The sequence below is a fragment of the Colletotrichum gloeosporioides genome, assembly GCF_011800055.1.
Source record: "Colletotrichum gloeosporioides strain Lc1 chromosome Unknown consensus_36, whole genome shotgun sequence".
NCBI lineage: Eukaryota > Fungi > Ascomycota > Sordariomycetes > Glomerellales > Glomerellaceae > Colletotrichum > Colletotrichum gloeosporioides.
Genome location: NW_025544681.1, coordinates 801,300 through 815,641, shown reverse-complemented (window position 1 = coordinate 815,641; position 14,342 = coordinate 801,300). Strand labels below are relative to the sequence as shown.

The window sequence follows — 14,342 nt, the reverse complement described above, 5'->3', positions numbered from 1 at the left end:
AATTTTTTTTTCTTCGGGCCTAGGGAATTCAACGTCATGCGCGAATGTGATGTGCTGTCGATGCGGTCTCCCAAGCTGAAGAGAGGCTCAGGCGGCCCAAACCTCGGCCAGCTGTGCGCCTCACTCTTAGAGGGAATGTCGTTGCAAGTTGAACTCGTCTCTATCTGCAATGCCCCACGGCCTGTGCGGAAAACAGCCACTAGAGAGTTGGGGCACAGCTGCGCGCTCAATGGCAATTTCTGTTCAAGGAAAGTAAGTCGCAGTCGTAGTCGTATCACGGAGCCGTGTAGTAGCAAGCTCGACGAATGCCTTGCTCCTCTTGGTTTCTCGCCGACTCCATGTAAAGTTGCCTTGCCTTATCGTGCTGACCTGGCCCGCCCCCTCGGATTCCGTTCGCTTACAAGTTGCCGTCATCGCATCTTGATTGCCGCCGCTTGAAGGCGCTGTAATATTGACGATATAGGGTGCGCATCTCCGTATACACCCTTTGCCATACTTTCGTGGTCTCTCCGTGTGCGCTGTTGCATCAAGAATCCACGGCCAATTGCCCTGATTTGATAAATTCGACGAGAAACTCCTCGCCCCAAAGTCTGAGTCTGAACCTGTGTCTCTCCGGCTAGAGACAGGCCCGGACAGAGACAACCTCCCGGCCCAACGACGGCGTCGTTGTTGCAGTCGCACCATCTCAAGCCCGGCCGGCCTGGGGTTGCAAAAAGAAACAAACCGAGACTTGTCACTGCTGTAAGAGGAACGTTTCTTCCCCAAAGTAGGTCTACCCCTGCTCGTCGGTAACCCACCAACGTCTCCTTTCACATGTATTTCTCAAAAGAAGAGGCAGACCCTTGCAAGCAAGCCACAGGGTGTGCCCCAGGGCACCAGCTGCCAGTCCACCCTTCCAAAGAGCAAAAGCTCCAGGGTGTGTCGAAGCGGGGGAAAGAAGAGGCGACTTTGCGACGACGACATTGACGCAGCGCCTGGCGCTTCGTCTGACATTACTACTACGACCCTGCGACCACAACTGCCCACTGGGCCTTCTTCGGGGGCCTTCAATAGCCTTCCGCGGGATTGCAAATTGTTCCGGCCAAGAGTACTTTCCAACGTCTTTTGCGATATATCATATCCCAAATATTACACAGCGTCGTGATCATTTACTCGCTTGTTCCTTGGGAGTGCGCCACAGTCCTGTCGCCCAGCATCAGATCTGGTCAACGTGCATGGCCTTCTTCGTAGATTTTTCGCAAAAAGACGACCATGATTGGCTCGCCCCGTCAAATCGTGATCCATCACACAGTCTCACGCAGGTCCTGCTTGGCTCGCTGCGACCCAAAATGGCTCCGCATGTTGTGCCGTCGCATGCAGGCGGGTGTGCATAAGAGACCAAAAGCCTCTAGACTTGTCCGCCGCTAGGAAACCATCCAAGAGTACCGCAAGATAGTTGCGCTTATGCAGCTGGCCATATCCGTCCAGCCTTGATGATCTGGTCTGACGGCTTGTCTTCTGCCAGTGAAACTTTTGCCACCATCAACCTGTCCTGTAGGCCGTCGTTGCGATCCGTCATCGTGTTGCGTTAGTCGACTAACGGCTGAGTCTTTGGCGTAGCTGTGACTGTCCCGGAGATGAGGGACTTGGAATTCGGCCATCTTCATCTCGCCGACTCGTCTTCCTATCCAGTCATGTAGTTGAAGTCAAGAGTCTCTGGCACGTTAGAGCCGTATGACTTGCATGTGCGTACAGGACACTTCTGCTCGTCTCCCTGCATCATGTCGGTTCCAACAGGAGATCGTCTTGAAACGACGCAGGCGCGGCCGTGACGGCGGGTAGCCCCAGTAATCTACACTGCCCATATCTGTACTTGAATGGCATGCCCATCTGCAGCTTGGACTCTTTTGGAGCGTAGAGTCGTAGTCCATGGACCGGCTCGAGTTTCTCGAGACTCAGGGCAACATGGTGATTGGAGCGGGCCACGAGCCCGTAGAGATAACCGCCAGAAGAACCAACACTAAACTTCCTTTGCTGAAGTCCCGGCCGGGACTCCGCCTGGGATAGAACATCAGACCAGATGGCGCGGCGTACGGCAGCGGCAGCATTGGCATTCCATCTGAGAACTGGCGTCGAGAGCGTTTCCGAAAGCGTGGACTCCCCTTATTCCTTCAAACTTCGCATGGACGCTGAGCCAAAGGGGGTTGGCCCGTCAAAATGGAACGGGCTGCAAAGGCACTGTGGAGTGAGGGTGGTCGGTTGAGGGTGAAGGCGTCGAGCAACGACAGCCTGTAGACGGCTTGTGACAAGATCGAGGCCCTTGCTAGCGGCGGAAGGTGAGCTGAGGTGTGTCTGCGAAAAACCTGGTCCTTGGAGTCTCATTGGTTGCTGAGCTGAGGGCCAGATTCGGGCTACGTGGGTCTGGGCGGAAAACGGCCGAGCGCCTGATGATGATTGGCAAGAAATGCTGAAATTCCTCATTGATATTTGACCAATCATGGCTCAGAGTCCGCGAGAGCCCACGATGAGCAAAGACAAGTAGAGTCCAAAGACCCAAGGGATCCCTATGAGGAATGACCGTTGAGCAATAGCAACCGCGTTAATGGCGCAAAGAGGAGCAACATTGCCCCGGGATAAGGGGTCAGAAACGCAGCATGGTCAAGGGCATCTCGACATGGTTACATACCCAGATTGCCACATTGGGGACGGGCCTGTCCCGTTCGCGGGTCCGGCTGCAGAAACAACCGTTCTCGAACCTCTTCAGAAGCGGATTGAGACCTTTCACCAATTAATCCGCGGTCCAATCGAGTCATTGAGTTGCTGGCCCAGTTCCGGTTGACTAAACAAGGGGACACGGCTCAGAAACAGATCCGGAAAGCAAGCAGGGACCACATCGTCGCTGTCGAGGTGGTAATTACATCCCGACATATTGCTCCGTCCTGCGGTGGCGAACGACGACTCTTTTCCGTGAGTGGGTTGAACAATCCAAACCCTTGCGCATCCAGGATACCATCAAACCGGTAGCTGGCGCTTCTGGTACCGGTGTCGGCATTGCGGTGGGAGGGTGGACTTTCGATATCACCTTGGACGGAGGTGAGTGCTCCCCTGGGCGAGCGGCGGTTGTTCGGCCTTAGACGCGGGAGGGCGACAAACGGAACGTCGTGGAGTCGGACAAGCCAGTGCAGTGGAGTCTCGCTTTCAGTGCCGGTCTTGCGCCGTGGCGGCAGGTCTGCTGACTGTCTGCCCTATTTTTGGCCCCCGCGGCATCGCCTGTCGCCTGAGCAAGACCGCCGTTTGCCGCATCCGCAATTGACAACAGCCACTGTCCTCCAGCCTCCCGAGGCTCGTGACCACAGGTGCTGTCACTTGACTCTGGTACAGTCGGGTCACATGAGGACAGCCGCCGGCCTGCGTCCATTCTGTCACCGCTCAGAGTGTCCCGCCCCCTGGCATCAAGCCGGTGAAGAAATAGGAAGGCCAACGGCATCAGTTCGGATTGCACCACGCCAAGCTTCACAGACAGTGTCGTTTCCGGTGTCGCCGCATATCAAGGCAGATCCTTGCCCTAGTGGCTGGGTGCGCGACCCGCAAACCTTGACTGGCCGCACGGTTGTGCGGGAGCAGATCCCTTGGTTTTTGGCAGCGGGCGCCGATTTGAAAGGCGTCCATAGGAATTCTTCTCATTCGAAACTACCTCCTGCAGGACGGCATCTTCATCGCTTCATTCGTCTCCGTCTCGCAGCGAGCCCCGTCCAGGACTGCTTTCTATGCGTCGCATGCAGGTCGAGGCCAGAGCATTGCCATCGTAAGCGAGAGCGACGGCGACGACTCGACGATTCGAGAGCGCGTGCCTAGCCGATTCATGCTGGTGTTCAAAATAGCATGGCGGGCTTGAGCCAAGCATGCGAGCGGGACGGTTCGTTTTGGACGGGTATTCGAAAGAAAGGCATTCCTTGTCTCGATAGCATCTTGTATCGATACTCGCCACCAACTAAGCTCCTGCTACGTCTGAGCCAGATTGCAACGCCTTTCACAGATGCCATGGCACGGACTGGATGTAGTGACAGCTCCCGGAGGAACAAGCATGTAGACAAGCAGGGCGGTCCTTTCTCCGAGTCGAAGGCGATTGCGTGTCTGCTCCTCCGGCGAGAATGGTGACACCGAAAACCGATGTTCGTAGGGTTTCCCCAGATCTCGCAGCTCCGAAGAGTATCCAAAAAAAGAACAGGGACTGCCGGTCTGGGGGAGAAACGGTGCGGCGAAAACCCCACCAGCGAAGATCCCCGTGTGGCGCAGAGCCGGGAGGCTGGTGATGGGGGGCAGCCCGAGAAGACGATTCGCAAAGTGCGAGTGTATCGAATGTCTCCCGAGAACAACCGTCGTGCTAGCAGATGCACAAGTCAGGGGACATGGGCCGAATACGGGAGGCCCGTGGTTGGGTGGTTTTCGGCCCTTGAGCAGCTGAAATGTGCTGCTACCGATGCATAGGGCCCGCTGATCGCTTCGAACCGATTGCTTGTCAGTGGTTGAGCACAAGGACCTCCCGGGTCTTGATTCTGCATAAGGGAGGCCACACACGGGAGGGGCTGAGGGGCTGTGCTGCCCGCAAAACAAACGCCGTTGACTCGTTGATGGTCGGCATTTTGGCATTGATTCGACCCTCCTCGTTGGCACAGGACACCATACGGGCCGTTGGCGACAGCCACGCGGCTTCGAAGGGATCCAGAAGCACTTTTGGCGACAATCGATACCAGTTGTGGCCAGCATGATGCCATCACCATGGTTGTGTTTCCCAACGTCGATGATGGCATTTGTTTCACCAGAGATGCCCCCCAGACCAAGCTTGGTGCAGAAACAAGCCTGGCGTCTGGGTTAGGATGCGTATTGCGATTGTGTGTTCTTGCGTGTGCGTGTGTCGTGGTAACGACGTCCCAGCCAGTCAAGATAGCCCCGTGTTTCGAACTGATGGTTGAGGAGCTCGAGTCGTTGTTGAGCTTCAATATGCGACATCACTTATAGAGCGCGAAGCTGCATCAATGACTCAATGCTGCCACAGCTTTGTCTCCGTCTCCGCAAATGAGTTTGTCTTCGTTTCTGTCCGCGTGTCTACATTTGCGTCCGTTTGCATCTCGCGCTGGCCAACCAGTGGATACATGCATGGCAGACTCCAAGCGGGATGCTCAGTTGAGAGCAGGACAAGCAGAGCCTGTCGACGAGCAAAGCGATCGCGATCGTTGGAGAAGGCGGTTGCAGTCGAGACCGAGTAAATTTTTTCTCCTCGAGGCGTAATTCGAGCCAAGTCTGCAGTCAGCTGGCACCGGCTTCAAGATCGAGGTGTAATCCAAATAAGGTCCTCCAAGCTGTGGTAGCCCAATGGAAAAATCCGAACAAGCCAAAAAGCCAGGCTCATCTGTGCATTTGCCGAACTCCGTAAGGCTTCGGTCAACGGGAAGAGCAGCGCATTGAGACTTTGGGGAGTTCGAAAGTATGTTGGAAGTTTGTTATTCTGGGACAAGACAGACGAGCAAAACAGCACGGTGGGATGGATGGTGAGCTGTTGAGAGGTTCCATGTCGATGACACTTGGAGGACGACGGGGATGGTGTGAGTTGAAGATCTGGGGCAGGAGACAGCCGGCGTTGCTGTCAACGGCAATGGCACTAACGAGGAGCTTGGGCCATTTGTCTTCACCGGGCCTGAGCTAAAGTCGAGCGCCAAATGAGCTGTGGCTTCAGCGTGTCGCGGGGCAACTCGGCCGAGATTACAGTGGACCGGCCAGTAAATCACAGCGGCAAGGCTGGGCAGATTAGCCCCCAGTTGTCCCCCGGATACGATGAATACGCGGTTTCATTGGCTCGTCCCCGTCCTGAGACCTCAGATGAGGCTTGACGTTGACAGCACACCTCCAGAGTGCATGCGGCTTCAGCCGACGTCATTACAACTTCGCAAGCACCTTTGCCCTTCCGCGCAGCATTTTCCACGATTTCGATATACCGAGCATGCCTTTTCTACAGCATAGAAACCGATAATATTGTTACAGGCGACGAAACGCACGTCGTAACCACCGCTTGACGATGGCGGATCCCGCCGCCCCGGCCGCCCCGGTGGCCAAGAAGCAATCGAGCCCTGCCATCCCCGTCGGTCTGAACGAAGCCTCCCTCGACTCTCCAACCTTCCGGTCGACCTCTCAGCACTTTGGGGAGCACATTGATAATGTGGAAAGATGGCTCGACGACTACGTCAAGGCCACCTCGAAAGTGACACGCGACCTCCTGGCCCTCGAAGAAGGGGTCAACACCTACCTCTCCAAAATCTTCCCGCCCGCTGCGACCGCCGACGCCATCATCGACCACGATTATACACTTCTTGCATTGCGCAGGATTAGCGATGGATCAAAGGAATGGTGGACACAGATCATGTCGACCGTGCGGAAGATTGACACCATCTCGGTCGACCCCATCCGCTCGTTCGTGGCCGCTGACCTGCGGTCCTTCAAGGAGGTGCGGAGGGTGCTGGAACACACGCAAAGGAATTTCGACCAGGCCATGGCTCGCTATATGAGTCAGTCCAAAACGAAGGAACCGTCTGCCATTCGGGAGGAAGCCTTCGCCGTGTACGAAACCCGCAAAGCGTATCTCAAGGTCTCGATGGACTTCTGCCAGCTTGCGCCCCAAGTACGCTTCAGCCTCGACAAGTTGCTCGTCCGGGTAAGTGCCGATTTTTGGAAGGAGATGAAACGGTCACGGGACGCTGCCTCTGTGTCGACAAAATGGGGTTCCGAAATGGAACGCATCCGCGGCTGGTCTAGGGAGATGGAGACGTCCGAGTTCGTCTTCAAACGCGAGCTTCAGATTGCTAGGCGAGATATCGGGGAGAGCACTCTGCAGGCTTTCAAGCCATCCCGCGAGCTGGAGGATTATAGCGCATCCACTGTGCCGTTCCTTGGATCCAGGGGCCCGGTTAACGTTCAGCCCCAGGAGAACTCTGCCGTTATCTCGGAAAAGCAGGGCTGGCTTTTCTTGAAGACTCTATACGGCAAGCCCGCTCGGTCCAATTGGGTCCGCCGCTGGTATTACTGCCGGGATGGCATCTTTGGCTGGCTGATCAATGGCTCTCAAGGCGTTTTGCAAGGCGACGAAATTGGTGTCCTGCTGTGCAACGCAAAGCCGGCAGTGGCAGAAGATCGCCGTTTCTGCTTCGAAGTCAAGACCAAGAGTCAGACACTGGTTCTCCAGGCCGAGACTCAGAACCAGCTGACCGAGTGGCTCGAAGTCTTCGAGGTAGCCAAGAAGCGAGCCTTCGAGGCCAGCATGGATAGAGACAGCAACCTCTCTCCTGCGGGATCTGATCCAGCATTTTCCATCACTCCACCCCCATTGCCCGAGTTCTCTGCGAGGTCTCTTGATGCGTTGGTTGCTGGCGAAGAACCATCAGCCAGTTTCGACAGAGCTGGCACTCTACCGGTCCCTGGGTCCGACAACAATATGGCGGGCCGTGCCAGCTTCGATGTAGGAGGCGCACCGCGTCGTTCCATCACTGCCCTCGGTCGGGACCTTGGGCGGGAAATGGTCCGGGAGGATGGCGAGAGCAATCGCGAACATGCCGCGAGGATCATCCAGAAGCTAGATCTTCACCGCAAGGCGACCTTTGGGGCTGGCGCCGAAGCTGCTGTTGCCGCTGCTGCATCCCCAAGCACTGGTGGCATTGCAGGCATGATCGCCAGCCACGGTCATTTGCCCGGATACCCCTCGCCTCCTCAGAGCACGCCCAAGAAACCACCTATTCAAAGACTGGCTTCTTTCGATCCTGCCCAGGGTACTCTGGCTCCACTCACGCTGGCGAGGCCACCAGCTGCGACCAACCTCAGTCGGACCGCAGTCATGTTCTCTGTCGACAGGAGCATGGGTGGCGACAACACAAGCCATATGCCCACTGCGGTCCTCGCAAACTACTGGGGAAGCAGTCAATGGAGCACCGTCTACGGCTCGGGACCTGGGCGTCCCCGGACGCCTGGGCAGATGGAGGAAAATCCGTTTGGAATCATTGTTCGGGAAGTTGGGAAACCCGGCGAAGAAAAGCCTTCGACGCCTACAACCGGACACAGGAAGACGGTCAGCGTCGACGCCAAGTTCAATCAGCCCCATCCTCAGATCAAACAACCTGTCGAGACGTTCCCCCCTGGCTATCCTCCCGAGCTGAGAATCCAACACCACCAGTTCCGAATCCTGTTCCCAACCGTGCCTCTCGACGAGAAGTTGGTCCTCGTGTTCCGAGCCGCGTGGTCGAGCTCCTCTGGCAAAGACTCGCCATCAAACGGACACGGACTCGCAGGCAACGGCCGCATCTACATCACGCCTGACAACATGTACTTCTACGGCCAGCAGATGGGTCTTGTTGTGGCATACGCCGTCAGTCTCGACATCATTGCTGAAGTTACAGCGGCGCCCGGAAAGGAGTGCGATTTCATCTTCCTCCACCTGGGAGAAGATGGTAACGAGACTGGTTACACCAGAGTCACAATCAAGGTTTTCCTCGACAACCTTCAGCTTCTGCATGCTAGACTGAACCTCCTCATCGATGATCTTCAGTCAGAGGAACCCATGGAGCTGTCAGAACTTATAACTGCTCTCATCAACCTTGAGTTTGAGGACTATAGCAAGCGAAGCCCAAGCGTTGAGAGCTGGGAAGAAATCTCGTCTAACACCCCGTTTGACGATGGCACCCACTCTGGCCGTCCTCCACGACGCCAGAGTCAATTCGGCCCCAAGCTTCGTATATCAGGCCAAAGCAAGCAGACGCCAAAGCTTCAGTTGCCCGCACATCCTGTCGTCTTCGAGCCCGAGGACATGCAGAGAAAGGTCGCTGAGCGTCATTTCGAGATCAGCGCCAAGGCATGCTTCCATGTGCTGTTTGGAGACAAGAGCTTTGTGTTCCCGAAGCTCTATTTTGAGCGTAGAGCGCAGCAGATTGCTCAGGGTCCTTGGACTCTCGCAGACCACGGTCGAATGAGACGAGAGTTCCAGTTCAAATTCGACTACAAAGACATGCTTGGTCGGCCAAAGACTGTCAACGTCGTCGACCATCAGACGATGGACGTGTTTCAAGACCACGTTACGTACGTTGTCACCCACGTCAAGACAGCATGGCATCTGCCCCATTCGCAGTACTTCAAGTTGGTGACGAAGGTGGTAATTACGCATGTGGCCAAATCCAAGTGCAAGCTCGCGATCTACACAAAGGTGGACTGGTCTAAGATGCCGGCATTTTCGAAGAATCTGGTCGAACGGCAAGCGCTGAATGATGCCGAGGGCGACGCCGAAGAGCTGGCGGACGTAGCAACGGACCAGGTCCGCAAACTGGGCCCTCACAGTCGCACCAAGAGAGCAATCCAAGTTTACGGAAACATTGGGCAGCAGACTCAGGTCGTGCTGTTCTCGCCAGCTGATGCTGACGCAGCGAAGAAGCAGCTTATCAAGCCGCGCACCCTGACGGCCATGCTTCTAGAGACGCTCCGCTCCTTTGGAGAGAGCGCGGTCACGTCGCTCATCATGTGGGCGATTGCTGGAGTGCAAAAGTTCTTCAGCGTAGTGACGGCACACCGACTCATCCTTCTTCTACTGGCAGGAAGTACGTTTACGAACGTCTTCCTGACGTCAAAGGACAGTTCAAACTGGTGGATGGAGAGGCGGGCAGCCAAGTTTATGAACCGCGTCGGTGTTGGGCCAAATGTGATGATGAGCAAGGCCATCTACATGGCGGATTTGGGCGAGGCAACGGGCGCAGTAGGCCACAACAGTTCCTGGCCCGCTGATAGTGCATGGTAAGCTTTGGGCCTCTGAAATCGATTACAATTGCTAACTAGTCACAGCTTCACCACATTCCAATTAGTTGCAAACTCCACCGATTTGGACGCTCCGTTCGAAGACGCCGGGTCAACTCTCTCGACGGCAACGAGCCGAGCGACGGCGCGCCGGCTGCGTCGGACACGCCAACGTCTCGGCTCTTACAGACACGACCTCCTGGTTGCGATGCGCATCGTCAACAGCATCGAGCGGGAGATGGTGCAGTCGGAGTGGGAGAACTGGCTAGCTGATGAAAACGTTCGTTGCGATAAGCTCAAGACGGTGCTCGAAGCAGACAAGTCGACCAAGACCAAACGGAGCGGCGACCAGAAGGTCATGGCGCCGAAGATCGACGAGGGCAAGAGGGAGACGTTGCGGGAGTGGTACGATACATATTGTGGCAGCTGCAAGTTAGATCACGCGGCATTGATGAGCGAGAGAAATTCTTTGGCAGGTCTGTAGATGCATTGCGGTCATGGTTGAAGTGGGTTGATACCTCGAAGTACACACAGTCTCTTGTTTCGGTGTCTGTTGGACAGTCGTTCGTTGCTACATATACAAATACACGTTTTAATTTCTGTACATGCTGTTAGAGCGAGGCACCCGACGGTAAACCATTCTCTCAACCAAGGAGGTCTGTCCGTTTCATCCGTGATGCCTTCTCTGGAACGGCATCTGGGAAGACGAGGCTTACGTTGCGTCAAGTTGACGAGCACGAACCGATTTGGCGCGGTCGCGCTTACACCCGTAGAGGCCGAATGGAGGCTAGGGTGGTAGATGGCAAGACTAGCAGTAGAGAAAGCTTGTCTCGGATATGTCGGTCACCTCCTTGGACTCGGTACTTTGCAATCTATCTCATCATGATGCGATCCCCGCATCACCCAAGAAGCAGGCTACGTGACATCAAAAAAGGGCAGAGGGTGAAACCTCAAGCTGAATATAACCTCACGTGCCTTTGCCAGGGACAATCCGCCCGAACGATTGCCTCCCCGACCCAAGCGGACGGGCCCGACGACGTAACTAAAGCAAAAGAGCAAAAGCAGGAATGCCACATCCCACGTTCCGCCAGTGCAGTCATGCCGCATGGTGTCCAAGGATAGCAGAAAGGCAGGGCTGTGAGAGGCCAGTCGGTCGGATGACAGGCCTTGGGCGACGTAGATGCCCTCCCTAACGGTGGTGCAGGAGAAGGAGAGTGAGCCGCAGTTGACTTCATCGTTGGAGGCGGCGCCCAATTAACGAAGCCGAGTCCGCGGGTGCAATACGCGGATTGGGCGGGATTTTAGACGATCCAGCGCCATTTCTCCATTTTTCTACGATCCCCTGAGGGCTGGAACTCTTGGGAGGCCCCGCGACCACCAATTGTGACGTCGGGCGGTGCAGGGGCAACCCCTCTTCACCCCTCTCGGATGCCCTCTTGGGCGGCGCTGTAACATGGGACAAGGGGTGACGTCAGCGCTGGGGGAAGTCAATCGGTGAAAGAGCGTAGGGCAGGCAGGCAAGGCAGACGGGAAAACGGGAAGGACCTACCAACTCGCCGGCCGTGGTCACTGATTGGGGTGAAAGTTGCAACAGCCAGGAAACGGACAGCATCGAGATAAATCGACCGCAGGACAGATGGTGCAACGCCCATCTATCTACCAAGTACGTGACCCAGAAAAGCACAGGCATGGAGCATTAGGTCCGCTCGGGGTACTGCAGACGTCAAAGCCCCCCGCGAAAATATCCAACCCATCCACCTTGCTGCGTATCATCCCTTTTACGGCCCTTGAAAACGTCGTGCAGTGTCAGTGTCGTGGTCGTGTGCAGGGAACCGAACGGATCTTCCAAGCCACTGCACCAGCACCGCGCGACTCCCTCGCTCCCGTACTCGCTTCGTCTTTTAAGCCACATGCTTACCTTTGCCTCTCCCCCCGTCTGCATCTTTCTTTGGTCCTGGACGTATCATCTCCAATTTGCCCAGTAATCAACAGAATTCAAGAAATTAAGCATCGCAGCTACCGTACAGCATCTACCTTGTTTCTCCGCGAACACTCCACATCCTCTTGCGGCTACACCTCGGCACCTCGCGGACTCCGACGCAAACCTGCTTCGCGTTCCCATCAGCATCTGCAATTCCGCGAAGCATTCCCATCTGCTCCGAAAACCCGTCTACGAGACAATTTCCGGTCTGTTCGGTCGCTCGGTCGCTCGACCAGGGCTATGACATCGACCTCAACCAGCGTTTGATTCGCCTCTCCCACTTTCCCTCCAACGTGTCACCCCAACCTCAATCGAAATGGCACCGCATCACGAGCCCTTCAAGGGCCTCGCGCCTATAAAATGGTCTTCTGTCGAAGAGGAGGACCCCAAAGAATTCCTCGCCAGCGTCTTCTCTGATGCCCAAACGATAGTCGACTCAATCCCCGTCCCCGCCGCCGTCAAGCAGGCCACGACGGGCCGCGCTCGCTCACACACCGATCCGCCTCAACCCGTCGCCGACATCAACCGCAGTCTTTCCCAGCAGCGCCAGTCTGCCGCCTCTCTCAGCCTGTCGCGTGACCTGGCAAAGGAGTGGAAGGAGGTCAAGGTGAACCCCAGAGACAACCCGCTCGCCATCAACGTCTATAAGCTCGCCTCCAAGGACGGCAAGGGTAGTTGGTTCGCGCGGCGCAGTGTTCATGATGGCCTCACCTTTGAGAAGTGGAAGCTGGGTCTCGAAAAGGAGTTTGCCGAGTCAATGAAGGTACAGACGGGTCCTGGAGCCGGCGCTATCCGAGGAATCGGCGCCGAGAAACGGGTCGTCCACCAGGTTGTCGAGGGCGCCGGGAAGATGGAAGGTGAGCGGGCCGCAAATGATGGTGGCCGTCAAATTTGCTGACCATGATGCTTGCAGTTTTCCAATTGTCGGCGCAGTTCCCGGGTCCGACCGCTCCGAGAGACTTTGTTACTCTGCTCCTGACTTCCGACTTTTCCGGCAACCCTCCTGCACAAGAAGGCGGGAGGCGACCGCTTAGGACCTTCATGATTGTCTCGAAGCCGTGCATACATCCCGAGTGCGCCGAACGGCCGGGCTACATTCGAGGGCAGTACGAGTCCGTGGAGATCATCCGCGAGATCCCTTCCGACAAGCCCTCAATCACCCGCGCAAAGTCATCGATCGATCTGAGCCACGACGGTCCGAAGGAAAGGCAAGCAGTCGCCGAGTCCATGGGCAGAGAGGCGGTTCTGCGGGCGGCCAAGAAGGCCGCTGACCCCGAAGGCGGACGACAGCGCGGGACTTCTGTCGACAGTGCACCGGCGAGAGATGACGCCGGTCACAATGCGGAAGGCCTTGACGAGGAAGCTACAACGACGGTTGAGTGGTTGATGGTGACTCGCAGTGACCCCGGCGGAAACGTGCCCAGGTTCTTGATCGATCGCGGCACGCCTGGTGGCATCATCGGCGATGCGGGCAAGTTCATCAAGTGGATGACCGCCAAGGCCGCAGACGATTTCACAGCGTCAGACACGGAGCAGGAGGAGACGAAGGAGAATGCTAAGCAAGCCGAGGCTGAAAAGGTCGCATCACCAATGGAGGTCGCCAAGGAGCCCACGTCCAATCTCGTACCAGATCCGTCGGCACAGGATGAGACTGTCCCGCCAAGTAGCAACGGCCTTTATGGTATTATCTCAGGGGCCTTCGGACTGGCAGGGTCTGCTGTGGCAAGTCGGCTCCCTAACGGTCTGCCGGGCATGTTCCAGGCGCCAAGCACCAACGGCTCGATAGCCGAGGAAGACGAGCGCGACGAAGAGACCAACGAGAGCGACACCTCGTCCATCCGCAGTTTCGCGTCGGCCGTTGAGAAGACAGACGAGGGCGAGGCCCTTACGCCTCCGGACGTTACCCACCAAGACACCATGTCTCTACACTCGTCCGGCTCTGGTGCGAACTCCCTGCACAAGTCGACGACGTCGCATCACGACAGGGAGCTCAAGAAGCTCCAGGAACGCCGAAAGAAGATGCAGGAGAAGATCAACAAGATGCAGGAGCGCATGTCCAGTAAGCGCGCAGAAGACACGCAACGCGATGCCGCCCAGCAGGCCAAGTTGCGGGAGAAGCACGACAAGGAGGTTGCCAAACAGGAAGAAAAGTACCGCCGCGAGCTGAAGAGGCTCGAGGAGCGACGGGAGAATGAGGAACGCAAAGCGGAAGAGAGGAGGCGCAAGCAAGCCGAGAAGGAGGAGAAGGGCAACATGGCCATGGAGCTCGAGCGGGTCAAGACGGAGCGTGACCTCGCGCTGAAGCAGATTGAGGTGCTCAAAGGGCAGATTGGAGACCTGCAGAGCCAGAACACCATGCTTGTGGCCAAGATGGGCCGCCTGGGTGGGCTGAAGAGGGAGGATTCGGCGGCGTGGAGCACATCGGGAGAGAAGTTGACCACCCAGAGTGTCTCGAGCTAGGAGACGCAAGACATACGTGAGCCGTGAGGACTGGATATCCCGCATGCCACGCAAAAGGGGGACGATACATGACTTTTGTTGTTCATATTCACAAGCATCGGGA

The 14,342-nt window shown here is 56.5% G+C and overlaps 1 protein-coding gene across 1 annotated transcript; it reads left to right on the top strand.

Annotated features, from left to right (window-relative positions):
* Positions 1 to 6,052: 6,052 nt before the first annotated feature.
* GCG54_00006139 (putative PH domain-containing protein C19A8.02) lies at positions 6,053 to 14,239 on the top strand (the record flags this gene model as incomplete). The annotated part of the gene is made up of 4 exons (XM_045406153.1): positions 6,053 to 9,791; positions 9,867 to 10,274; positions 12,040 to 12,636; positions 12,693 to 14,239. 4 exons carry the CDS (start codon positions 6,053 to 6,055, stop codon positions 14,237 to 14,239), a joined length of 6,291 nt encoding a protein of 2,096 aa, XP_045265536.1.
* Between the last annotated feature and the right edge of the window lie 103 nt (positions 14,240 to 14,342).